This window comes from Mobula hypostoma, chromosome X2, assembly GCF_963921235.1.
Source record: "Mobula hypostoma chromosome X2, sMobHyp1.1, whole genome shotgun sequence".
Classification (NCBI taxonomy): domain Eukaryota; kingdom Metazoa; phylum Chordata; class Chondrichthyes; order Myliobatiformes; family Myliobatidae; genus Mobula; species Mobula hypostoma.
Window position 1 is genome coordinate 8224210 of NC_086129.1, and position 27606 is coordinate 8251815.

A 27606-nucleotide genomic window follows, 5' to 3' on the forward strand; every position below is an offset into this window, starting at 1 on the left:
CCTGATCAGCAGAAATGTTGTCACTGGGTCTTGGCAGTGTAATCGTTGACATTAAGATGAGCAGTGTAGCTCCCATGTTGAACTGCGGAAGTTCTCTTCAGATAAAGATGTTCTTCGAGCTGTAAAGTCGGGGCTTCCGGGGCTTTGACCCCACAAAGATGAAAGAACAGAGAGGCTGTGTGGGAAATCTGTACCTCTACACCTGCACAGTGATGCGAGTTTGGGAGATCGGATTGAGTGATGAATGTTAGCATTCATTTCAAGAGGGCTTGAATACAAGAGCAAGGATATGATGCTGAAGCACTGGTGAGGTCTCACTTTGAGTATTGTGAACAGTTTTGGGCGCCTCATCTAAGAAAAGATGTGCTGCCATTGGAAAGGGTTCAGAAAAGGTACACAAGGATGCTTCTGGGAATGAAAAGATTATTATACGAGGACTGTTTGATGGATTTGGGTCTGTACTCGTTGGGATTCAGAAGGATGAGGGGGCATCTCATTGAAACCTTTCGAATGTTGAAAGGCCTAGACAGAGTAGATGTGGAAAGGATGTTTCCCATGGTGGAGGAGTCTAGGACAAGAGGGCACAGCCTCAGGATAGAGGGGTGTCCATTTAAACAGAGATGTGGAGAAATTTCTTTTGACAGAGGTTGGTGAATTTATGGAATTTGTTTCCACATGCAGCTGTGGAGGCCAGGTCATTGGGTGTATTTAAGGCAGAGATTGATAGGTTCTTGGGGACTTCCGGTAGCGCTCATGGAGTGAAGTCGCGTTCTTGACTCGCTCCATTACCTCTGAGTTTTTCTTCTTATGATCAGCTATATTTTAATTAACCATTAAGGCATCAACTTTTACAATACTTTGAAACAAATTGGGCTCTTCGATAATTGGATGCGTTTAAGGTCTGCTATGTCTAAGAATGGAAAAAACGGGAAGGACGGCAAACCTCCGGTTAGACCGAAAGATATCGATTTCCCTCCGACTGAACCACCGGTGACTTTGAAAGCTATATCGGAGCTAATTCGTGAGGAAATTTCAACTAGTTTCCAGAAAATTGCCGATTCAATCGAGAAGATACAAATATCTATTACGGAACATCGGTCGGCTATATCTGATCTTCAAAAATCCACGCAACAAAGTGAGCTCAAGATGGAGAAAATCGAAGAAACAATTAATGTAATGAAGAAGAAACTCGACTTTCTGACCTTTAAAAACTCTGACTTAGAATCCAGAATGCGACGGCAGAATCTTCGAATGATTGGGGTGCGTGAAGCTGTTGAATCCGATAACCCTATGAAGTATTTTTCTCAACTTTTAAAAGATGCATTTCCTACTGTATTTCCTGACCAACCACCGTTATTGGATCGTGTTCACAGAGTTCCACTATACTCGCCTAGGTCAGATAAACCTAGACATGTCATTTTATGTTTTCATTACTTTCAATACGAGGAGAAACTTTCGTTTCGTTCGATCTAAAGGTTACATTGATTTTCTGGATCTTAAGTTCCGATTCGTGGAGGATTTCAGTAAACCAATCCGGGATCAACGGGTTCGTTACAGATCTGTGATGTCGGAACTCTACAAGATGGATTTAAAACCAGCGCTGCTTTACCCTGCACGTTCAAGGATTCGTACGTTGGATGGAGCCCTCCGTTTTTTTGAATCTCCATCGGATGCCCAGAGTTATCTGGATCAATTTTCACCTTCAACATCTTAATCATAATTTTTTAACTATCTCCGTTGATCGGAGGTTGTGAATTTGTCGGTCTTAATTTTTTTTTGCCCTATATGGGCAGAAAAGTTTATTTTTGATTATTTAATATGGTTGCTAAACTTTCTTTTTAACTGCGTCATTTCTTTCTTTTTCCCAGGGGATTCTGGGTGGTTATTTCCTCACCGTCATTTTACGTATTTCCTTTGTGGCCTTAAATTTTCTAGTTTTTTTAAATCTATTTTGTTTTGTAGGTTTTTATAACTAGTTTATGTTAATAATCTCATTTTTGTTTGTTTTGTTTACTCATGGGTCTGGGGTTTATTGCGTTTTTTTTATATTTTCTGGCTTTTATTCTGTTATATTATGTGTTTATTTTAATTGAGTTATCTTTTTTTTATTCTTTTACTGTTTTATAATCAGCTGATCTTTTTTATATTTACACTTTTTTTAGGGAGCGTATACCGGAAGTCATGGGGGTAGTTTTAGTGCTTGCTTCTTTTGGGCTGGTCTGCGTTAGATTTAGCCTTGGGGTCATGGGGTGGGGGGTGGTGGGAGGGGCTTCACGTTTTAGTTTCCTTCTTCTTGGGCTATGTACATTATTGAAGTATTGGTTGCGTTCTTCTTCCCGGTATCTCTTGTATGTTCTGTTCCCTTTCCGGGTTCGTGGGTCGAGCCTATCGTCAATCCTCCTTGTTGCGGGTTGACTTTAGGGTTTATGGAGTCTATTATTAATTTTGTCTCCTGGAATACTAATGGTCTTAATCATCCTATTAAAAGGAAAAAAGTTTTTAAAGTGTTCCGGAGACTTAAAGCACAAATTTTATTTTTACAAGAGACCCATGTGCGGAGGGGGGACAGACTACGTTTTTTTAAATTCTGGAAGGCTCAACAGTTTCATTCGGACTCCAATGCTAAGATTCGAGGCGTCTCTATTTTTATAGACTCCTCAGTTACTTTTATACAACATGATATTATTTCTGATCCGAATGGTAGATTTCTATTGGTTAGTGGTCTACTATTTAATAAAAAGGTAGTTTTGGTTAATGTCTATGCTCCTAATATGGACTGTCCGGAATTTTATAAATCATTATTTAATCAGTTCCCAAATTTGAATGAGTTTTCATTGATCTGGGGCGGAGATCTTAATACCTGTTTGTCTCCAGCTTTGGACCGTTCGGCTTCTCTACGGACCTTACCTAATAAATCTGCAACTTTGATTAATTCATTCCTTTTTGATTCTGGGTTGACGGACATTTGGCGTTTTTTGCATCCTCAGGAAAAAGATTTTTCTTTTGTTTCACATGTTCACCATTCCTATTCAAGAATTGATTATTTCTTTATTGATTCTCGTCTTATTTCTTCAGTGATTAAATGTGATTATGACTCTATAACCATTTCGGATCATGCTCCACTTAAGCTTTCTATTAAAATTCTGGCCAATATACAAAATAATAGACAATGGCGTTTTAATTTGCTGTTGCTTCAGGACTCGGACTTTGTTAACTTTATGAATGAACAGATTGATCTTTTTTTTTACAATTAACTATGCAGAGAATATTTCTGTGAACATTCTTTGGGATACTTTTAAAGCTTATATTCGTGGTCAGATTATGCTGCTTTGAGGAAGAAGCTGAAGCAGGAGGAGTTGGTAATTGTGGACAAGATTAAGGAAATTGATAAGAAATATGTTATAGCTCCTTCTGAGGAGTTATATAAACAAAGAACTGAACTTCAAATGGAACACAGTTTATTACTTTCATCCTCGATTGCAAACCAATTAAAGAAAACAAGAAGTGAATTTTATGTACACAGTGACAAAATTGGCAAACTGTTGGCTAATCAACTGAAGTCTAATTATGCTAAATCTCAAATTAATCAGATTTATAACCAAAATGACCGACTGATACTTGATCATGTGGGGATTAATCAAACCTTCTGTGATTTTTATTCTTCCTTATATCAATCAGAGTCTCCTCGAGATTCTAAATATATGAATGATTTTTTAGATAATCTAGACTTCCCTGAGATTTCACAGGATATGTCTTCTATGTTAGATACTCCCATTACCACGGATGAGATTAAGAATGTTATTTTCTCTATGAATTTGGGGAAAGCTCCTGGCCCTGATGGGTTTACCGTAGAATTTTATAAATGTTTCGCTCCTTCATTAATCCCTTGGTTCTGTAGGGTTTTTGAGGCTTCATTAAAACTTGGTAAACTTCCTGAATCTTTCAATAGAGCGTCAATTTCTCTAATATTAAAGAAGGATAAAGATCCTGCTCAATGTGCATCTTATAGACCAATATCTTTATTAAATATTGATTCTAAAGTTTTTTCTAAGTTATTAGCAAATAGATTAGAAAAAGTACTTCCTTCTATTATTTCGGAAGACCAAACGGGTTTTATTAAAGGTCGTTGCTCTTTTTATAATATTCGCACACTGTTAAATATTGTTTATACTCCCTCACAAAATGTTCCTGAGTGTGTTATCTCTTTAGATGCTGAGAAAAATTTTGATAGAGTAGAATGGCCTTATTTATTTAAGGTGCTTGAAATGTTTAATTTTAGCTCGAAATTTATATCCTAGATTAAACTGTTATATCATTCTCCTGTGGCCTCGGTCCGTACTAACTCTTTAAGTTCACCTTTTTTCCCTCTTTTTCGAGGTACTCGACAAGGTTGTCCTCTTAGTCCTTTATTATTTGATATTGCATTAGAACCTCTTGCAATTGCCATTCGAGAATCTCCAAATATTACTGGGATAACTCGGGGCTTAAAGTCCCATAAAATATCACTCTATGCTGATGACTTACTTTTATATATTTCTAATCCTCAAAAATCTATCCCTGCTGCTTTAGATTTATTAGCACAATTTAATCTTTTTTCAGGTTATAAATTAAACCTTAGTAAGAGTGAACTTTTTCCGATTAATAAACAACTTCCCTTGTATCATAACTTTCCGTTTAAATTGATTAATAATTATTTCTCATATCTTGGGATTAAAATTACTTGTAAATACAAAGATTTATTTAAGATTAACTTTTTACCATTAATAGACCATATTATTCAACTTTCATCTAAATGGTTTCCTTTATATTTAACTTTGATTGGTCGTATTAATGCAGTTAAGATGTTTTTTTTGCCAAAATTTTTATATATATTTCAGGCATTACCAATCTTTGTTCCAAAATCTTTTTTTGACAAAGTCGACTCTAAAATTTCTTCATTTATTTGGCAAAATAAAAACCCGAGACTGGGTAAAATACATTTACAGAAAGCTAAGAGAGATGGAGGCTTAGCATTACCTAACTTTAGATTTTATTACTGGGCAATTAATATTCGACATATGAAATTCTGGTTACTTGACCAGGATATACTATCCATTCCTAAATGGGTAGCGTTGGAATTACAATCTGTTCAGGCCTATACACTTGGCTCTATTTTAGGTTCCTCTCTTCCTTTTGATTTGAAACGCCTTAAATAGGTGTCTAACCCGATAGTTAAATATACCTTATGTATTTGGTTTCAATTCAGAAAATTTTTTGATCTTAATCAATTTGGGTTAGCGATTCCTATTTTAGGTAACATTTTTTCCTCCCTCTTTTACGGATCGTGCTTTTCAAATTTGGAAGACTAAGGGTATTTCACGGTTTTTGGATTTATTTTTAGATGGTTCCCTTATGTCTTTTGAACAATTATCTAATAAATATAACTTATCAAGAATACATTTTTTTTTAGATATCTACAAGTTAGAAATTTCCTAAGTACTATACTTTCTTCCTTTCCAATGCTTCCTCCTACATACATTTTAGATACTATAATTAACCTTAATCCATGTCAGAAAGGTGCATCGGCTATGATTTATAATATTATTATGAAACTTAGGAAAGCTCCATTTGATAAGATTAGGTCAGATTGGGAACAAGAATTGGGTTCTATTATTTCCGTGGATGACTGGGGGCAGATTTTACAATTAGTCAATACTTCCTCTATCTGTGCTAAACATTCCCTAATTCAATTTAAAGTTGTTCATAGAGCACATATGTCCAAAGATAAATTAGCGCGCTTTTATTCTCATATTAATCCTTTTTGTGATAGATGTCCGGGGCAGATAGCCTCTTTAACTCATATGTTTTGGTCTTGTCCTACTCTGGAAACTTTTTGGAGAGACATTTTTAATATTATCTCCAAGGTATTGAATATAGATATCTCTTCTCACCCTATTACTGCTATCTTTGGACTACCTAAAATTTCCAGTAATCTTTCCCCTTCAGCCCGTAGAATGATTGCATTTCTTACTTTAATGGCGAAAAGATGTATTTTACAACATTGGAAAGAGCTTAATGCTCCAACTACCTTTTTTTGGTTTTCTCAGACGATATTATGTTTGAATTTGGAGAAAATTAGAAGCAATCTTTATGACGACTCGTTTAAATTTGAATAGACCTGGAGATATTTTATTCAATATTTTCATTTAATGTAATATATACCCTTCTTGTTTTTTTTTTACTGTTTTTAATGGAGGTTGGGATTGAGGACGTGATTTTAAGTTTTTTAACTCTGTTTGGTTTCAAGTTAGCCCATTGCTTTGCTTTGCTTTTAGTTAGTTGCACGGTGGGTTTTTTTTGGGGGGGGGGGTTTCCTTTTCTCTATTGATATATATATAAAAATTAGTATACTATTATGTTACCTTGGTATGTTATGTTTAAATTACATTGTTTATAGTTTTTTTTGTATTAATATCTTCTGTAATTTTATATTCTAACAGTGTATTAGTGCCTATATGGCTTACCTTTTTGTATACTTATTCAATAAAAAGATTTAAAAAGGAAAGGATAGGTTCTTGATGAGACACAGCATCAAAGGGTAGGGGGCAGAAGGCTGGGAATGGGGTTAAGGAGAAGAAAAAAGGATCAGCCATGATTGAATGGCAGAGCAGACTCGATGGGCCAAATGGCCTAACTGCCTGTTCCTATGTGTTATGGCGTTATGACATACAGGTCCACCTCAGTCTGCAGGAATGTACCCATGACTTCAGTCTTCTCAGGAGAGATGCAAGTTCTCACTTGTGATAGTAATTAGCTTTGAAACAACAGTGGCAGTGTTTTATAGTTAGAGTGTCTGTCAGTTAGGTGAGAAAGAATAGAAAGAAGTTATGATTTTTGGTGTCAGAACCAGTTTATCATTGTCCAAGATACAGTCAAATGTTTGTTGAGGCACATCGACTTATTACACAGTACAATGAGCTAGAATTAAGTAAAGCAACAACAAAGCAGAATTAAAGTGTGTAAAAGCTCCCAAAAGAGTGCACTGCAGGTAGGTGATAAAGTACAAGGTCAGATGCAAAGGTGTAAAGATATCCTTTGAAGTTCAAAGTAAATAGAATTAATGAACAGCACACATGGCAGAGAAACAGCCAATGTGCATTGACAACAAACTGCAAATATAGAAAAAAGACCATCAAAATAATAATAAATAAATAAGCAGTAATTGTCGAGTCCTTGAAAGGGAGTTAATAGGTGTCTATCATTCATTCTATGGGGTTTCTTGTTTTGTGGATAAGGGTTAAGAATGTTTACTGATATAAAATTGAACCATTTGCTAGGTTGTGGGAATAGTTCGGTAATGGGGTGAGTGAAGTTTATTTATTGATTTATTTAGCGATACGGTGTGGGGTGGTCCCTTTCAGCTGTTCAAGCCACACCACCCCTGACAAACCCATCCTAATCACGGGACAATTTACAAACACCAATTAGCCTACTTTGGACGGCGGAAGGAAACCAGGGGACCCAGAGAAACCCCACATATTCCGTGGGGGGGGGGGGCTTACAGTGATTCCTTACAGAACGACACCAGAATTGAAGTACAAACTCTGGAATGCCCAGAGCTGAATAGCGCCGTGCTATCCGCTACACTATCTTGGCGCTCTGCCCCCTCCAGGTCAACAGCTTATTTAACCCTCGAGGGAATTGGGGGTATGTCTGCAGGGTCAGTATTCAGTTCTGGGCGTCAGATGTGGGATTTCCAGGAGACTCCCAGCCTCCCTGATGGCCACATCTGTATCAGGTACCTCAAGAAGCAGCTCCTTAGAGACCATGTTAGGGAACTGGAGCTACAGATAGGTGACCTTCGGCTTGTTAGGGAAAATGAAGCAGTGATAGACAGGAGCTACAGGGAGGCAGTCACCCCAAGGCTACAGGAGACAGATAAATGGGTGACTGTCAGGAGAGGGAAGGGGATCGTCAGATAGTGGAGAGTGCTCCTGTGGCCATCCCCCTCACTCCAAGTTGAGTACTGCTGGGAGGACAACCTATCTATGGAAGCAGCAGCAGCTGTGCATCTGGCATTTATTGAGTGGTTCTGAACGCTAGGGAACTGAAGAAAATGGCAGCAGTAAAAGGAGATTCTGTAGTCAGGGGGACAGAGAGGTGATTCTGTGGAGGCGATAAAGAAACATGGATGGCAGTTTGCCTCCGAGGTGCCAGGATCCGCAATGTTTCTGAATATGTCCACAATATCCTGAAAAGGGAGGGTGAGCAGCCAGAAGTCGTGGTACGTATTGGTACCAATGACAGGTAGAAAAAGGGAATATAGGGAGTCAGGAAGGAAGATGAGAAGCAGGACCTCAAGGGTAGTAATCTCGGGATTACTGCCTGTGCCCCATGACAGTGAGGATAGGAATAGAATGAGGCGGCAGATAAATGCGTGGCTGAAGAATTGGAGCAGGGGGGCAGGGATTCAGATTTCTGGATAATTAGGACCTCTTTTGGGGCATGTGTGACCTGTACAAAAGGGATGGGTTGCCCTTGAATCAGAGGTGGACCAATATCCTTGTGGGCATGTTTACTAAAGTTGTTGGGAGTGGTTTAAACTAATATGACAGGGGGATGGGAACCAGTAAGATAGAGCTGAGGATGGGCCAGCAAGTTTACAAGTAGATGATGGGTGTAACATGAATGTAAGAAAGGACAAGCCAATGATTGGGTACAAATGCCGACAGATCAAAGAGTTAAATTCCACCATTGAGGCAAAATTCAAAAGGGTGAAGAATGTAGGGCTCAAGGTGCTGTAATAAATGGGCATAGCATTCGGAATAAGGTGGATAAACTCATAGTGTAATTAGAGATTGGTCGGTATGACATGGGCATCACTGAGTTGTGGCTGAAAGAAGGTCATAGTTAGGAGCTTAATATCAAAGGATATTTGTATTGAAAAGACAGGCAGGAAAGCATAGGCGGTGGTGTGGCTCTGTTAGTAAGAGATGGAATTACATCTAGAAAGAGGTGACATAGGTCAGAGAATGCTGAACCTTAGTGGGTGGAATTAAGAAACTGCAAGGGTAAAAAAAAATATGGGAATCATATATAGGCCTCCATATAGTAGCAGAGATATGGGGTTGAGATTGTAAAGGGAGCTAGAAAGGGCATGTAATAAGGATATTGTCACATTTGTAATGGGGGCTTCAGTGTGCAAGGGGATTGGGAAAATCTGGTTGGTGTCGGATCGCAAGATAGGGGATTTGTTGAATGCCTATGAGATAACTTTTTGGAGCAGCTTATGCTTGAGCCTACTTGGGGAAAGACTATCCCAGATTGGGTGTTGTGTAATAACCCAGATTTTATGAGGGAGCTTAAGGTAAAGGAACCCTTCAGAGGTAGTGATCGTTGTAGCGGCCATTGTCGGAGTGGACTGAGTCAGAGTGGGGCGGCTTTGGCTCAAACAGGCTTCAGTGAGAACAGGCAGAGGCCAGGGTAGGTTCCGGTAAATTTTTTGTTCAGATTGTCTAGCGTAGAGAGAATGCCAGGCAGGATGTTGGAATGCTCCTCTTGCAGGATGTGGGAAGTCAGGGAGCCCTCCGGTGTCCCTGACAATGACACCTGCAAGAGGTGGATCCAGCTGCAGCTCCTGACAAACCGCGTTAGGGAACTGGAGCAGGAGCTGGATGACCTGCAGATCATTCGGGAGAATGAGGAGATTATAGATCGTAGCTACAGGGAGGTAGTTACACCAAAGGAGCAGAGGACAGGAAATTGGGTCACTGTCAGGCGAGGGAAGAGGAAAGGGCAGGCAGAGCAGGGTTCCCCTGTGGCCATTCCCCTCAACAACAAGTATACCACATTGGATACTGTTGGGGGGGATGACTTACCTGGGACAAGCTGCAGTAGCCGGATCTCTGGCACTGAGTCTGACTCTGCAGTGCAGAAGGGAGGGGGGGAAAAAGAGGAGAGCGGTAGTGATAGGGGACTCGCTAGTTAGAGGTGCAAATAGGAGGTTCTGTGGTCGTGACAGAGAATCCAGGATGGTTTGTTGCCTCCTGGGTGCCAGGGTCAAGGATGTCTCTGATCGATTGCATGGCATTCTGAAGTGGGAGGGTGACCAGCCAGATGTCGTGGTGCACATCGGTACCAATGACATAGCAAGGAAGAGTGAAGAGGTCCTGGACAGTGAGTATAGAGAGCTTGGTAGGAAGTTGAAAAGCAGGACCTCAAGTGTGGTAATCTCAGGGTTGCTACCTGTGCTAGGTGCCAGTGAGGGTAGGAATAGGATGCTCTGGAGGAGGAACAAGTGGCTGAGGAACTGGTGTATGGGGCAAGGTTTCAGATTTCAGGATCATTGGGACCTCTTCTGGGGCAGGTGGGACCTGTACAATAGAGACGGGTTACACTTGAACCACAGGGGGACCAATATCCTTTCAGGGAGGTTTGTTAGTGCTATTGGGGAGGCTTTAAACTAGATTTGCAGGGGGATGGGAACCAGAGTGCCAGAGCTGACCGTGTGGCTGGGGTGAAAATAAATGATGTTAAAAGTTCAAGCAAATCCGCTAATAGAAAGGTTGTGAGTGGTGGTAAAAATCTTCTGAGGTGTATATATTTCAATGCTCGGAGTATTGCGGGGAAGGCGGATGAGTTGAGAGCGTGGATTGACACGTGGAATTATGATGTTGTAGCAATTAGTGAAACTTGGCTACAGGAGGAGCAGGACTGGCAGCTTAATATTCCAGGGTTCCGATGTTTCAGATGTGATCGAGGCAGAGGAATGAAAGGTGGGGGAGTAGCATTGCTTGTTAGGGAAAATATTATAGCAGTGCTCAGGCAGGACAGATTAGAGGGCTTGTCTACTGAGTCCTTATGGGTGGAGCTGAGAAACAGGAAAGGTATGGCTACATTAGTGGGATTGTATTACAGACCACCCAATAGTCAACGAGACTTGGAAGAGCAAATCTGCAGAGAGATAGCAGGCAACTGCAGGAAACATAAAGTTGTGGTGGTAGGGGATTTTAATTTTCCATACATTGATTGGGACTCCCATACTGTTAGGGGTCTAGATGGTTTAGAGTTTGTAAAATGTGTTCAGGAAAGTTTTCTAAATCAGTATATAGAGGGACCAACCAGAGGGGATGCAATATTGGATCTCCTGTTAGGAAACGAATTAGGGCAAGTGACAGAAGTCTGTGTAGAGGAGCACCTTGGTTCCAGTGATCATAACACCATTAGTTTCAATTTGATCATGGACAAGGATAGATCTGGTCCCAGGGTTGAGGTTCTGAACTGGAAGAAGGCCAAATTTGAAGAAATGAGAAAGGATCTAAAAAGCGTGGATTGGGACAGGTTGTTCTCTGGCAAAGATGTGATTGGTAGGTGGGAAGCCTTCAAAGGGGAAATTTTGAGAGTGCAGAGTTTGTATGTTCCTGTCAGGATTAAAGGCAAATTGAATAGGAATAAGGAACCTTGGTTCTCAAGGGATATTGCAACTCTGATAAAGAAGAAGAGGGAGTTGTATGAAATGTGTAGGAAACAGGGGGTAAATCAGGTGCTTGAGGAGTATAAGAAGTGAAAGAAAATACTTAAGAAAGAAATCAGGAGGGCAAAAAGAAGACATGGGGTTGCCTTGGCAGTCAAAGTGAAGGATAATCCAAAGAGCTTTTACGGGTATATTAAGAGCAAAAGGATTGTAAGGGATAAAATTGGTCCTCTTGAAGATCAGAGTGGTCGGCTTTGTGCGGAACCAAAGGAAATGGGGGAGATCGTAAATAGGTTTTTTGCGTCTGTATTTACTAAGGAAGCTGGCATGAAATCTATGGAATTGAGGGAATCAAGTAGTGAGACCATGGAAACTGTACAGATTGAAAAGGAGGAGGTACTTGCTGTCTTGAGGAAAATTAAAGTGGATAAATCCCCGGGACCTGACAGAGTGTTCCCTCGGACCTTGAAGGAGACTAGTGTTGAAATTGCGGGGGCCCTGGCAGAAATATTTAAAATGTCGCTGTCTACAGGTGAAGTGCCGGAGGATTGGAGAGTGTCTCATGTTGTTCCGTTGTTTAAAAAAGGATCGAAAAGTAATCCGGGAAATTATAGGCCGGTGAGTTTAACAAGGTCCCGCATGGGAGGTTAGTTAGGAAAATTCAGTCACTAGGTATACATTGAGAGGTGGTAAATTGGATTAGACATTGGCTCGATGGAAGAAGCCAGAGAGTGGTGGTAGAGAATTGCTTCTCCGAGTGGAGGCCTGTGACTAGTGGTGTGCCACAGGGATCAGTGCTGGGTCCATTGTTATTTGTCATCTATAGCAATGATCTGGATGATAATGTGGTAAATTGGATCAGCAAGTTTGCTGATGATACAAAGATTGGAGGTGTAGTAGACAGTGAGGAAGGTTTTCAGAGCCTGCAGAGGGACTTGGACCAGCTGGAAAAATGGGCTAAAAAATGGCAGATGGAGTTTAATACTGACAAGTGTGAGGTATTGCCCATTGGAAGGACAAACCAACATAGAACATACAGGGTTAATGGTAAGGCACTGAGGAGTGCAGTGGAACAGAGGGATCTGGGAACACAGATACAAAATTCCCTAAAAGTGGCGTCACAGGTAGATAGGGTCGTAAAGAGAGCTTTTGGTACATTGGCCTTTATTAATCGAAGTATTGAGTATAAGAGCTGGAATGTTATGATGAGGTTGTATAAGGCATTGGTGAGGCCAAATCTGGAGTATTGTGTTCAGTTTTGGTCACCAAATTGCAGGAAGGATATAAATAAGGTTGAACGAGTGCAGAGCAGGTTTACAAGGATGTTGCCAGGACTTGAGAAACTCAGTTACAGAGAAAAGTTGAATAGGTTAGGACTTTATTCCCTGGAGCGCAGAAGAATGAGGGGAGATTTGATAGAGGTATATAAAATTATAATGGGTATAGATAGAGTGAATGCAAGCAGGCTTTTTCCACTGAGGCAAGGGGAGAAAAAAACCAGAGGACATGGGTTAAGGGTGAGGGGGGAAAGTTTAAAGGGAACATTACGGGGGGCTTCTTCACACAGAGAGTGGTGGGAGTGTGGAATGAGCTGCCAGACAAGGTGGTAAATGCGGGTTCTTTTTCAACATTTAAGAATAAATTGGACAGATACATGGATGGGAGGTGTATGGAGGGATATGGTCTGTGTGCAGGTCAGTGGGACTAGGCAGAAAATGGTTCGGCACAGCCAAGAAGGGCCAAAAGGCCTGTTTCTGTGCTGTAGTTTCTATGGTTCTATAATATGATTGAATTTGTACTGTAATTTGAGAGGAGAATTTAAGTCAGGTATCAGTATCACAATGGAATAAAGAGAATTACAGAGGCATGAGAGATGGGCTTGTCTAAGAGAATTGGAGGAGGATACTGGCGGGGATGATGCCATAGCAGAGGTGACTGAAGTTCCTGAGAATAGTTCACAAGGCGCAGGATAGATATGTGGCAGGATTGGGCAACCGTGGCTGACAAGGGAAATTAAGGACTGCATAAAAGCCAAGGAAAGGGATTATAATGTAGCAAAAGTGAGTGGATAGTTTTTAAAGTCTAACAAAAGACAACTAAAAAGCCATAAGAAGGGAAAAGGTGAATTGTGAGGGCAAACTAGTCAATAATATAAAGCAGGATACCAAAAGCTTTTTCAGTTATATAAATAGTAAAAAGGGAGGTGAGAGTTGATATTGAACCACTGGAAAATGATGCTGGTGAGGTAGTAATGGCGGAGAAGGAAATGGCTAATGAACTTAATTGGTGCTTTGCGTCTGCCTTCACTGTGGAAGACACTAGCAGTGTGCCAGAGGTCCAGGAGTGTCAGGGAGCAGGAGAGAGTGTCATTGCTATTACAAAGGAAAAAGTGTGAGGCATGCTCCAATGCCTTAAGGTTGATAAGACTCCTGGACCAGATGGACTACATCCCAGAGTCCTGAAAGAAGTTGCTGAAGAGATAATAGATGCATTGGTCATGATGTTTCAAGAATCACTTGATTCTGGCCTGATCCCAGAGGACTGGAAAACTGCAAGTGTCACTCGTCTCTTTAAGAAGGGAGGAAGGCAAAAGAAAGGACATTATAGGCCAGTTAGTCTAACTTCAGTGGTTGGGAAAATGTTGGAGTCTATTATTAAAGATAAGGTTTCGGGGTACTTGGAGACTGATGATAAAATTAGTCAAAGTCAGTATGGTTTCTGTAAGGGGAAATCTTGCCTGACAAATCTATTCTTTGAGTAAGTAACAAGCAGGGTGGACAGAGGAGAGGCAGTGGATGTCATTTACTTAGATTTTCAGAAGACATTTGATAAGGTGCCACATATGAGGCTGCTTAACAAGATAAAATGCCATGGCATTACAGTACAGATACTGACATGGATAGAGGAATAGCTGACAGGCAGGAGGCAGTGAGTGGGAATAAAAGGGGCCTTTTCTGGTTGGCTGCCAGTGACTAGTGGTGTTCCTCAGAGGTCAGTATTTTCCACTACTTTCCACATTGTTTATCAATGATGTAGATAGTGGATTTGATGGCTTTGTGGCAAAATTTGCGGATGATACAAAGATAGGTGGAGGGGTAGGTAGTGCTGAGGAAGCAATGTGATTACAGAATGACTTAGACAAATTGGAAGAATAGGCAGAAAAGTGACAGGTGAGCAGTGGTCCCCAGCCACCGGGCTGCAAGGTTGTGCTACCGGGCCATGAAGAAACGATATGATTTGGCCATATGAAACAATATGAGTTAGCTGCACCTTTCCTCATACTCTGTCACGCACTGTTGAAATTGAACACCCCCCTCCCCCCCCCGTCAGCTGGTCTGCAAGAATATTGTCAATATTAAACTGGTCCGCAGTTTAGAAAAGGTTGGGGACCCCTGGAATACAGTGTTGGGGAAATGTATGGTAATGCATTTTGGTGAAAGGAACAAAAGTGCGGACTGTTAACAACATAGAGAGAAAATTCAGAGGTGTAGAGGCACTTAGGCATCCTCATGCAAGACTCCCAGAAAGCTGAATCTGTGGAATAAAAAGCAAATTTATTTCAAGGGGAATAGAATATAAAAGCAAGGAGATAATGCTGAGCCTTTATAAGACACTAGTCAGGCCGCACTTGGAGTACTGTCAACAATTTTGGGCCCCACATCTCAGAAAGGATGTGTTGTCATTGGAGAGACTCCAGGAGGTTCACGAGGATGATTCCAGGAATGAAGGGGTTAACATATGAGGAGAGTTTGGCAGCTTTGGGCCTGTACTCACTGGAATTTAGAAAAATGCAGAGGGATCTCATTGAAACCTACCGAATGTTGAAAGGACAAGATGGGTGGATGTGGAGAGGATGTTTCCTATGGTGGGGATATCCAGAACTACAGGGCCACAGCCTCAAAATTGAGGGGTGACATTTTAGAATGGAGGTAAAGAGGATTTCTTTTAGCCAGAGAGTAGTGAATCTGTGGAATGCTCTGCCACAGACTGCGATGGAGACCAAGTCCATGGGTATATTTAAAGTGAAAGTTGATCGCTTCCTGATCGGTCAAGGCATCAAAGGATATAGAAGCATAGAAAATCTACAGCACAATACAGACCCTTCGACACTACAATGCTGTACTGAATATGTACTTACTTTAGAAATTACCTAGGGTTACCCATAGCCCTCTACTTTTCTAAGCTCCATGTACCTATCCAGGAGTATCTTAAAAGGCCCTATTGTATCCGCCTCCACCACCGTCACCGGCAGCCCATTCCATTCACTCACCACTCTCTGTGTAAAAAACCTACCTCTGATATCCCCTCTGTACCTACTTCCAAGCACCTTAAAACTGTGCCCTTTCATGTTAGCCATTTTAGCCCTGGGAAAAAGCCTCTAACTATCCACACGATCAATGCTCCTCATCATCTTATAAATTTCTAACAGCCCCTCCTCCTCTGCTGCTCCAAGCAGAAAAGGACGAGTTTAGTCAACCTATTCTCTAACACATGCTCCCCAATCCAGGCAACAGTCTGCTCTGCACCCTTTCTATGGCATCCACTTCCTTCCTGTAGTGAGGCGACCAGAACTGAGCACAGTACTCCAAGTGGGGTCTGACCAGGGTCCTATATAGCTGTAACTTTAGCATATGGCGAGAAGGCAGGTGTATGGGGTTGAGTGGGATCTATGATGAGCCATGATGAAATGGCGGAGCAGACTCGATCAGCTGAATAATCTCATTCTGTTCCTGTGCCTTACGCTCTTCTGGAGCCTGATTGTTTATTTAATTATTGAGCTGCTGCACAGAATAGGCCCTTCGAGCCATGCTATCCAGCATCCCAGATTTAATCCGAGGCTAATCACAGGGCAGTTTACAATGACCAATTAACCATCCAACCCATACGTCTTTGGACTGTGGGAGGAAACCGGAGCACCTGGACGAAACCCATACGGTCACAGGGAGAATGTCAAGCTCCTTACAGGCAGCGAGGCAGCTGGTACTGTAAAGCATTGTGCTAACCACGGCGCTGCTGTGCCTCCCCAATGGTTGAGGGGCCATAACTGTTCTTGTATTTGATGTGTGGGACCTTAGGCTCCTGTACCTCCTCCCTGATGGCAGCAGTGAGAAGGGAGCATGTCCGCCTGTAGCCACTGCCATCTTCTCAGTGTTTGTTATTAATTGACAGTAACTTTATACTGTATATAGATATATATATATAAAGATTTTCTCATTGTGCTTATAGTAATTTTTTAAATTGCTTGCATCTTGTTGGGCTGCAGTTGGATTAGTTCAATCTCTTTTATTGTTACAGAACAAGTTTGCACTCTTTGATTAATAAAGTGAAAGATGAAAATGGTGGCACTCTCTCAAATCTGTCTGTTGCCGAGCTGGTGAGACAAGTCTCCTATCATGTTCACCAGGGTACCCATCCAGACACGGTAAGCCGCACTGCACATAATATAATTTTAATGACATAGTAGAATTATCTAACATTTTCAAACTGTTGTTTATCTTCTGGTTTAGATGCTGCTTCCTTTTCCCTTTGAATTATTTGATCGCTTAATCACTTTTGTCTGTGACTTCTAAATCTTACCTGCAATTAATGTACAAATACAGCTGCATTTCGGAGTGAACAATGAGCCAACAAGCACTAACCCACTATTTTTGCACTACTAATTTAATTTTTAATTATATATTATGATATCTTCTCCACTGCAGCAGAACATTAGTTTCCCTCACTTTGAGCAGGAAGTCTATTTAAAGCCTTTGAGTAGAACAGCATGTTGGTTGGATCCCTGCTAAATATATGTACAGGTCAGATCCACCCGTTTGTGATAGCTACAGAACACCAGTGTGACACTCTACTCAAACGTTTCTCAAGTTTCACCATTGATGTCATATTGTAGAATAAAAGTCCAGGCATTGCTCAGTAATACAAAAGTTTCTGAGTTGAACTTTATAGAAGTGGGCAGTTTCCTGACGATGAATTCTGCGGCTCTCAGATTGCATGTAGAGATTTTTCAGGTTTTTATGCCTACATATTCAATGTAAGTTTCTAAACAGAAGGGTGAGAGGAACAGCCAACTATTTAATAGATGAAAGTATAAATATATTGCTGATACTGTAATTGCTCTGAGCAATCAACCTGAAAGGTTTAATTCTGGAAGCCTAATTATTTTGAAGCATTTTTTCTGGTGAAAGCCTCCAATCAGGGTAGCACCAGTGATAACCACCAGTCGCAATTCAATTCCTGCCACTGCCTTTGAGGAGTTTGTATGTTCTTCCCCATGCTGTGTAGGTTTCCTCTGGCTGCTCCAGTTTGCTCCCACATTCCAAAAGAACTACGGTTAGGGTTAGTGAGTTGTGGGCATGTGGTGTTGGCCCTGGAAACGTCGTGTCACCTGGTGGGCAGCCCCCAGCAACTATCCCCAAGCTATGCCAGTCCTTGATGCAAAAGGCACATTTCGCTGTACATGTGACACATAAAGATTCACCTTCATCCCTAGTCTTCTTTATCAATCCAGGCGTTGTGTAGTAATTCAATAGTTTAGAGTTGAATATTATAGGTTGGCTTTTTCCTGGTAAGGAATTCTGCAGCTGTCATGGTGAATTTAGAGATTTTTCGGGCTCTTATTCCTATATTTTCAATGTTAGTTTCTGAACAGCATTCAGAGAGAGAGGAATAACCTACTGTTTAATAGATAAAAGTACAGTGCTTATAAAAAGTATTCACCACTCTTTACCCTCCCCTGGAAGTTTTCATGTTTTATTGTTTTACAACATTGAATCACAGTTAATTTAATTTGGCTTTTTCATGTCAACATGAAAACAGATCTCTACAATGTGATCTAAATGAATTACAAATATAAAACACAAAATAATTCATTGCTTAAATATTCATCCCCTTTAATATGACACACCAAATCATCACTTTGGTTTAAGAAGTCATATAATTAGTTAAAGGGAGCTACCATTAGTCACTCCCTGCACAACTCCCTTGTCCATTTGTCACTCCCCACAGATTTCCCTCCCCCCACTTAGCCTTGCAAGTGGAACAAGTGGTACACCTGCCCCTACACCTCCTCCCTCACTACTATCGAGGGCCCCAAACAATCCTTTCAGGTGAGGCGACACTTCACTTGTGAGTCTGTTGGGATCATATACTGTGTCTGGTGCTCCTGGTGTGGCGTCCTGTATATCGGTGAGACCCGACATAGTTGGGAGACCACTTCTCCGAACATCTGAGCTCAGTCTGCCAGAAGAAACGGGATCTTCCAGTGGCCCCCCCCCCATTTTAATTCCACTTCCCATCCCCATTCCGATATGTCATTCCCTTACTGTCACGATGAGGCCACACTCAGGTTGGGTGAACAATATCTTATATTCTGTCTGGGTAACCTCCAACCTGATGGCATGAACATTGATTTCTCAAACTTCTGGTAATGGCCCCTCCCCCACCTCCCTCACCATTGCCCATCCCCTTTTCCCTCTCTCGTCTTATCTCCTTACCTGCCCATCTGCCCATCACCTCCCTCTGGTGCTCCTCCCTCCTTTTCTTTCTTCCATGGCCTTCTGTTCTCTCCTATCAGACTCCCCCTTCTCCAGCCCTGTATCTCTTTCACCAATCAACTTCCCAACTGTTACTTCATCCCTCCCCTCCCAGTTTCACCTATTACCTTTTAAATCTAATCTTTTTTTTCTCTAGTCCTGCCGAAGGGTCTTGACCCGAAACGTTGACTGTACTTCTTTCCACAGATGCTGCCTGACTTGCTGATTTCCTCTAGAATTTTGTGTGTGTTGCTTGGATTTCCAACATCTGCAGATTTTCTCTTGTTTGTAGTTAAATGGAGGTCTGTTTTTGGAGACTTATGTGCAGTCAAGGTGTTTCAATTGATTGTAGTAAAAATACACCTGTATCTGGAAGGTCCAACTGCTGGTGAGTCAGTATCCTGGTAAACAGTACACCAGGAAGACAAAGAACCCTCCAGAAAACTCCACAGTAAAAGTTATTGAAACGCGCATGTCAGGAGATGAATACATTTCATTTTTAAATCATTTTATTAATTATTATTGAAAATCGATGACAAAAAAAACATTTAAATAATCAAGTCAATATATCAATATGTATAATAAGAGTCAAACTATTAACCAAGCTAAACAGTGTATCAATAATAATAATTAAAAAAACAAAATGTTAAAGCTATTTTTTCTGGAAAAAAGAAAGAAGGAGAAAAGAACCCCACTAACTAAGACAAAAAAAAACCCAGCTAACAAAAAAAACGACAAAAAGAAACCCATTTGGAGCACAAACCCGGAGCTATACGCCATACAAGCTTCCATAAAAAAAAAGACATCAATCCGCCAACCAAATCCATTTACCTAAGAATCAGAAGGGGACCATCTTAATTAACTCAAATCAAATGATAGTAGCAGGCAAAAGAGCCCCACCTTTTCTCAACGTCAAATCGAAGATCAAAAGTTGGACTTTTGATGTTTTCCAAACTAAGGCATAACATCACCTGAGAGAACCATTGTGTCAAAATGGGAGCAGAAGCATCTTTGCATTTTAAGAAAATAGCCCTTCTAGCCAATAATATAACAAATGCAATTACATGTTGGTCTGATATAGAAATACCATGAATATATTGAGGAATTATACCAAACAAAACTCTCAATTTATTAGGTTGTAAATTAATTTTTAAAGCTTTAGAAGTTGTAGAAAAAATAGATTTCCAAAACTGTTTCAATACAGAACACGATCAAAACATATGTGTCAATGTAGCTATCTCAGTTTTACATCTAACACACTGACTATTAACATTAGGAAATATTTTAGACAGTCTCTCCTTTGTCAAATAATAACGATGCACAATTTTAAATTGAATTAAAGAATGATTGGCGCAAATCAAAGAAGAGTTAACCAACTTCAAAATTCACAACCATCCTCTGTTATCAAGGTCATGTTAAGCTCTCTTTCCCAATCTTGCTTAATCTTAAATAGAGGATAATTATCCTGTTGTAATAGTAAATTATAAATTTTCCCAATAAACCCTTTCACTAAAGGGTTCATTTTTAAAATAATATCTAACAGGTCAGAATCTTGTATGTATGGAAAATTACTTAAATTTTCTTGTAAAAAATGTCTGACCTGAAGATGTTGCAAAAAGTGTGAGTATGAAAGAGAGTATTTAGTTGCTAATTTCTCAAAGGACATCAATCAGCTTTCTTGAAACAAATCCATAAAGGAATAAATTCCTTTATTCCTCCAAAGAGAAAAGGTAGAATCACTAAGTGTAGGTTTAAATAAATAGTTTCGATAAATTAAACTAAAGGTTAATTTTTTTAAGATTAAAAAACTTACCACGAAACCAGTACCAAATTCATAATGACTGCTTAATCATAGGATTTATATTTAAAATAGAAATTTTGGCTAGTTGTACAGGTAAAGAAGCTCCTAATAACAAAGTAATAATTAAGTAAAATTGTTTCACAGCTTTCAATTCCAGATCAACCCATGGTGGTCGTTCATTTTTATCGGTCCAATATAACCAAGAACACGCATAGCGTATATTAACCGCCCAATAATACATTCTTAAATTAGGCAAAGCAAGACCTCCATCCTTTTATAATTTTTGTAAATGACATTTTCCTTGGTCTTTTATTATTCCAAACAAAAGATGAAATAATAGAATCAATCTGATCAAAAAACTTCTTAGTTAAAAAAAAAGGAATATTTTGAAATACATATAAAAATTTTGGTAAGATCATCACTTTAACTGCATGAATTCGACCAGCTAACGAAAGTGTAAGAGGATTCCATCTAGAAAATAATTGCTTCATAAAATCCACTAAGGGAACTAAATTAGCTCTATAAAGGTCTCCATAATTTTTAGTGATGATAATACCTAAATATTTAAAAGAATCCGTAACTTTAAAAGGAATTTCATCATATATAAAAGCAGAATCATTTAAAGGAAATAATTCACTTTTATGCAGGTTTAATTTATATCCTGAAAACTTTCCAAATTCATTTAATAATTTCAATAAACTAGGAATAGATTCTTCAGGATTCAAAATATAAACTAAGAGATCATCAGCATAAAGGGAAATCTTTTGAATAGTCCCATCTATGAAAATTCCTTGAATATCTTTAGCTTCACAAAGTGCAATAGCCAAAGGTTCCAGCACCAAATTAAATAATAAAGGACTTAACGGGCATCCTTGTCTCGTACCCCGCGAAAGTCGAAAAAAGGGAGATCTACAATTATTAGTGGCAATAGGGCTTTTATATATCATTCTAATCCACTTATTAAAATTAGTACCAAAGCTAAATTTCTCTAAAACATTAAATAAATATTTCCATTCAACTCTATCAAATGCCTTTTCAGCATCTAGAGAAACAACACATTGGGGAGTCTTCGAGGAGGATGAGTTATATAACATTTAACAGTCTCTGAGTGTTAGAAAAAGAATAACGGCCTTTTATAAAACCTGTTTGGTCCTGAGAAATAATTTTAGCTAGTATATTCTCTAACCGATTAGCCATTATTTTTGAAAGAATTTTGGCATCTACATTTAATATTGAGATAGGTCTATATGAAGCACAATACGTAGGGTCTTTGTCTTTCTTAAGAATTAAAGAAGTAGAAGCTTCATAAAATGTAGAATGTAACTCTCCTAACAAAAAAGAATCTTTAAGCAAATTTTCAAATTTTTTATGAAATCCTACAGAAAAACCATCTAGTCCAGGAGTTTAAAAACGCAAACAACAGGAATTCTGCAGATGCTGGAAATTCAAGCAACACACATGACGAAGGGTCTCGGCCTGAACCGTCGACTGCACCTCTTCCTAGAGATGCTGCCTGGCCTGCTGTGTTCACCAGCAACTTTGATGTGTGTTGCTAGTCCAGGAGCTTTACCAGATTGCATTGAAAAAATAGCTTTCTGAATTTCTCTTTCAGTAAAAGGAGTATCAAGAATTTGTTGATCTCCAACAAATATTCCAGGAAAATCAATCTTTTGTAAAAAGGCATTCATTTTAAGAGGATCAGCTGGAAACTTGAGATGTATAGAGTTCACTATAATAGTCTTGAAAAATTTTATTAATATCTTCATAGTTACAAGCTAAACTACCATCTCCCTTACGAATTTTTAAAATTTGAGTTTTAGCTCTAACTGCTTTTAGTTGGGTTGCTAGTAGCTTATTACTTTTATCTCCAAGCACATAAAATTATCACCCTACAACCATCAGGAAGGAGGTACAGGAGCCTCAGGTCCCACACCACCAGGTTCAGGAACAGTTATTACCCCTCAACCATCAGGAAGGAGTTACAGGAGACTCAGGACCCAGACCATCAGGTTCAGGAACTGTTATTACCCCTCAGCTATTACGAAGAAGGTACAGGAGCCTCAGGACCCACACCACCGGGTTCAGGAACAGTTATTACCCCTCAGCCATCAGGAAGGAGGTACAGGAGCCTCAGGTCCCACACCACCAGGTTCAGGACCAGTTATCACCCCTCAACCATCAGGAAGGAGGTACAGGAGCCTCTGGACCCACACCACTTGGTTCAGGCAACACTCACAACACGCTGGAGGAACTCAGCAGGTCGGGCAGCATCCGTGGAAAAGATCGGTTGATGTTTCAGGTCGGAACCCTTCGTCAGGACTGTAGGGGGAAGGGGCAGAAGCCCTATAAAGAAGGTGGGGGGAGGGTGGGAAGGAGAAGGCTGGTAGGTTCCAGGTGAAAAACCAGTAAGGGGAAAGATTAAGGGGTGGGGGAAGGGAAGCAGGGAGGTGATAGGCAGGAAAGGTGAAGAAAGAATAGGGGTAAACACAATGGGTAGTTGGGGGAGGGGGCAGAGTGAAATAGGGATGGGGGAAGGGAGGGGGAGGGAATTACTGGAAGTTGGAGAATTCTATGTTCATACCGAGGGGCTGGAGACTACCTAGATGGTATATGAGGTGTTGCTCCTCCAACCTGAGTTTAGCCTCATTATGGCAGTAAAGGAGGCCATGTATGGACGTATCTGAATGGGAGTGGGAAGCAGAATTGAAGTGGGTCGCTACTGGGAGATCCTGTCTGTTTTGGCGGACGGAGTGGAGGTGCTCGACGAAGCGGTCCCCCAATCTGCGTCGAGTTTCACCAATGTAGAGGAGGCCGCACCGGGAGCACCGGATGCAATAGATGACCCCAACAGACTCTCAAGTGAAGTGTTGCCTCACCTGGAAGTACTGTTTGGGGCCCTGAATGGTGGCCAGAGAGGAGGTTTAGGGACAGGTGTAGCACTTGCGCTTACAGGGATAAGTGCCAGGTGGGAGATCTGTGGGGAGGGACCGATCCCTGCGGAAGGCGGAGAGGGAAAGATGTGCTTAGTGGTGGGGTCCTGTTGAAGGTGGCGGAAGTTGCGGAGGATAATGTGTTGGATCCGGAGGCTAGTGGGGTGGTAGGTGAGGACAATGGGAACTCTGTCCCTGTTGTGGTGGCCGCATATACCGTCTAGGTAGTCTCCAGCCCCTTGGTATGAACATAGAATTCTCCAACTTCCGGTAATTCCCTCCCCCTCCCCTCCCCTATCCCTATTTCACTCTGCCCCCTCCCCCAGCTGCCTATCACCTCCCTCATGGTTCCGCCTCCCATTGTGTTTTCCCCTATTCCTTCTTCACCTTTCCTGCCTATCACCTCCCTGCCTCCCTTCCCCCGCCCCTTTATCTTTCCCCTTACTGGTTTTTCACCTGGAACCTACCAGCCTTCTCCTTCCCACCCTCCCCCCACCTTCTTTATAGGGCCTCTGCCTCCTCCCCCTTCAGTCCTGACGAAGAGCTCCGGCCCGAAACGTCCATCGATCTTTTCCACGGATGCTGCCCGACCTGCGTGTTGTGAGTGTTGCTTTGACCCCAGCATCTGCAGATTATTTTGTGTCTACCACTAGGTTCAGGAACAGTTATTACCCCTCAACCATCAGGAAGGAGGTAGAGGAGCCTTGGGACTCACACCACCAGGTTCAGGAACAGTTATTACCCCTCAACCATCAGGAAGGAGGTACAGGAGCCTCAGGACCCACACCATCAGCTTCAGGAACAGTTATTACCCCTCAACCATCAGGAAGGAGGTATAGGAACCTCAGGACCCACACCACCAGCTTCAGGAACAGTTATTACCCCTCAACCATCAGGAAGGAGGTAGAGGAGCCTCAGGGGCCACAACATAAGGTTCAGGAACAGTTATTACCCTTAAACCATCAGGTGGGTGGTCCAGGAGCCTGAGGACCTTCACCTCAAGCTTCAGGTACAGTTATTACCCCTCAACTATCAGGGAGGAGGTACAGGAGCCTCAGGACCCACACCACCTGGTTCAGGAACATTTATTGCCCCTCAACCATCATGAAGAAGGTACAGGAGCCTCTGCACCCACACCACCAGGTTCAGTAACAGTTATTACCCATCAGCAATCAGGAATGAGGTTCAGGAACCTCAGGACCCACACCACCAAGTTCAGGAACAGTTATTACTCCTCAACCATCAGGAATGAGGTACAGGAGCCTTGGGACATACACCACCAGGTTCTCTAACAGTTATTACCCCACAACCATTAGGAAGGATGTTTAGAAGCCTCAGGACCCAAACCACCAGATACTGGAACCGTTGTTACCCCTCAACCATCAGGAAGGAGGTGCCGAAGCTTCTGGTCACACACCACCAGGTTCAGGAAGAATGATTACACCTCACCCATCAGGAAGGAGGTACAGGAGGTTTGGGACCCACACCACCAGGTTCAGGAACAGTTATTACCCCTCAACCATCAGGAAGTGGGTGCAGGAGCCTCAGGACTCACACCACCAGCTTCAGGTACAGTTATTATCCCTCAACCAACAGGACTTGAACCAAAAGGGATAACTTCACTTGCCCCAACACACACCTTTTCCCACAACCACTGGACTCACTTTCAATGACTCTTCATCTCCTGCTCTCGATATTTATTTATTTTTCTGTTTCCTTTTTCTACTGTGAATGCCTGCAAGAAAATGAATTTGAAGTTTGTGTATGGTGACATATATGTACTTTGATGATAAATTTACTTCTAATGTTGAAATAGTAACTTGAAATGAAGGAGCTTTAAAATGTAGCTTTGAATCCGTGTTTGCCAACATTGTCTGGCAGTATTGTTGTGGGGTACATTTAAAATTGTAAACAAAATGAACTAACTTTTGCATTTTATCTTTCAGGTATATGCATCTTCAACAGATACTTTATCGTTTGCTCCAACGAGTTACGAAAACCCTTTCTACCCTGGCCATCACGCTCTGCATTCTGATCAGTCAGCCATGGCACCCAATGGGTTTTGTGGCCTTGCACCAGTGGGTGCAGATGAGTCATTACCTCTCGGAGATTTGTTGGAGATGGAAGGCTGCTTCGATCACTTGTAGAACCAAGGAAACGAATTCACAACAGTTATACTTTTCTAAGCCTATGTGAACGTAGCTGGCTAACATGCAACGTTTTTCACTTACGTTTTCAGTGTAGCTAAACACAACCTATAGAGCTTTTCCCAAAGCAACACACAGAAAATGCTGCAGAAACTCAGCAGATCAGGCAGCATCTGTGAAGAGGAATTAACAGTTGACATTTCAGGCTGAGACCTTTCATCAGGTTCATGAAGGGTCTCAGACAGAAATGTCATTTCTTTACTCATTTACTTAGATACTGCCTGACCTGCTGAGTTCGTCAAGCATTTTGTGTATGTTACTCTGGATTTTCTGCCTTGTACATTGATATTGTTAATTTAGTGTTGATTTGCTGTTACATGTGGTGCTAAGTGCCTTTGAATTGTTAATTAAACTGTTGTCTTCTGTAAATCCCGTTATGTTTGTTGTTACTGCAGAAGTATTGATTCCTGGTTCATCCCCAAAGCCTTTGAGGTGTCCTGCAATGAACTCCATTCATCAGTGTTTTAAAAATGCTCTTCAATCCAAGAACACCTTTCTGAATGCTTTGGGAATGAATTGGGATTGGATGGAATGGATGAGATTGCTTCCTTGGACAGCCAAGCAACATGGATTCATTTTCCTCTGCTCCACATGTGGAAATACTCAGTAGGTCATGCAGGATCTGTGGGTAAAGAAGCAAGAGTCAAGGTTTCGGATCGAAGCCATTTCTTTAGTACTCACTGACATGGGAGAGTTTTGGCAGGCTGATGGATGGCCTTCAGTTTATTTTGGAACATCATATGTGAAGGCAATATACAGGATTCCAAATATTTATTTCCCAAGCTTAACTTTACAAATTTGTGATCAAATCCATAAATTGTCCACAGTTCTGACATCAGAATCATTCAAGTACAATATGGACAGCAAAGACTGCTGATTTTTCCTTCAATTAAAATGCCACAACCTCAAGATGTTCATTACATAAAAGCAAATAAGAGATCTCCCTTCTTCACATCCCTGTCCATGGTAAGCTGTAAGCTCTCAGGCACATTCAGCCACATTCCTGTGAAAAAAGACTTATCGACTCTGATGACACAACTGTTGTAACTGGCTGATGGTGCAAAGCCTCACGGAGTTGGAGTTTGTAATAATGGGTGATTTATTAAACACTGCTCGTCACAGGAGACCAATCAAAGCTGATCTACTCGAGCATCAATCTGATATAGCTTTTACTTCCTCAGCTGATAGGATTACCACTAAAACTATATTTTGATAACAGAGTGGTGGCAATAGGTTGTGATTACAGAATGAAATAATTATTCATAGGTCAAACATCAAATCGGTTAGTGAACAGCTCGGGGCATTCCGGACTTTGGAATTCAATTCCGCTTATGTTCTGTAAGGAGTCTCTGTTTATTGTCCCTGTGAGGTTTCTCTGGGTTCACCGTTAATCTTCTGTAAGGAGTCTCTGTTTATCGTCCCCATGGGGTTTCTCTGGGTTCACCATTACTCTTCTGTGAGGAGTCTCTGTACATCGCCCCCGTGGGGTTTCTCTGGGTTCACCATTACTCTTCTGTCAGGAGTCTCTGCACATCGTCCCTGTGGGATTTATGTGAGTCCACTGCTACTGTTTTGTGAGGAACTTTTAAAAAAGGAGAGAGAGAGAAACCAGGGAATTATAGACCGGTTAGCCTAACATCGGTGGTGGGGAAAATGCTAGAGTCAGTTATCAAAGATGTGATAA

The 27606-nt window shown here is 41.1% G+C and overlaps 1 protein-coding gene across 1 annotated transcript in view; it reads left to right on the top strand.

The window, feature by feature from the left end:
• The window catches only part of LOC134341008 (uncharacterized), a 257807-nt gene extending 231186 nt beyond the window's left edge, over positions 1–26621 (top strand). Inside the window, exons 38-39 of the mRNA XM_063038698.1 lie at positions 16748–16874; positions 25662–26621. Coding sequence (XP_062894768.1) covers positions 16748–16874; positions 25662–25862 — 328 coding nt within the window. The 3' untranslated portion in view covers positions 25863–26621. The remainder of the gene's footprint in view (positions 1–16747; positions 16875–25661) is intronic.
• The last annotated feature ends 985 nt before the right edge of the window (positions 26622–27606 follow it).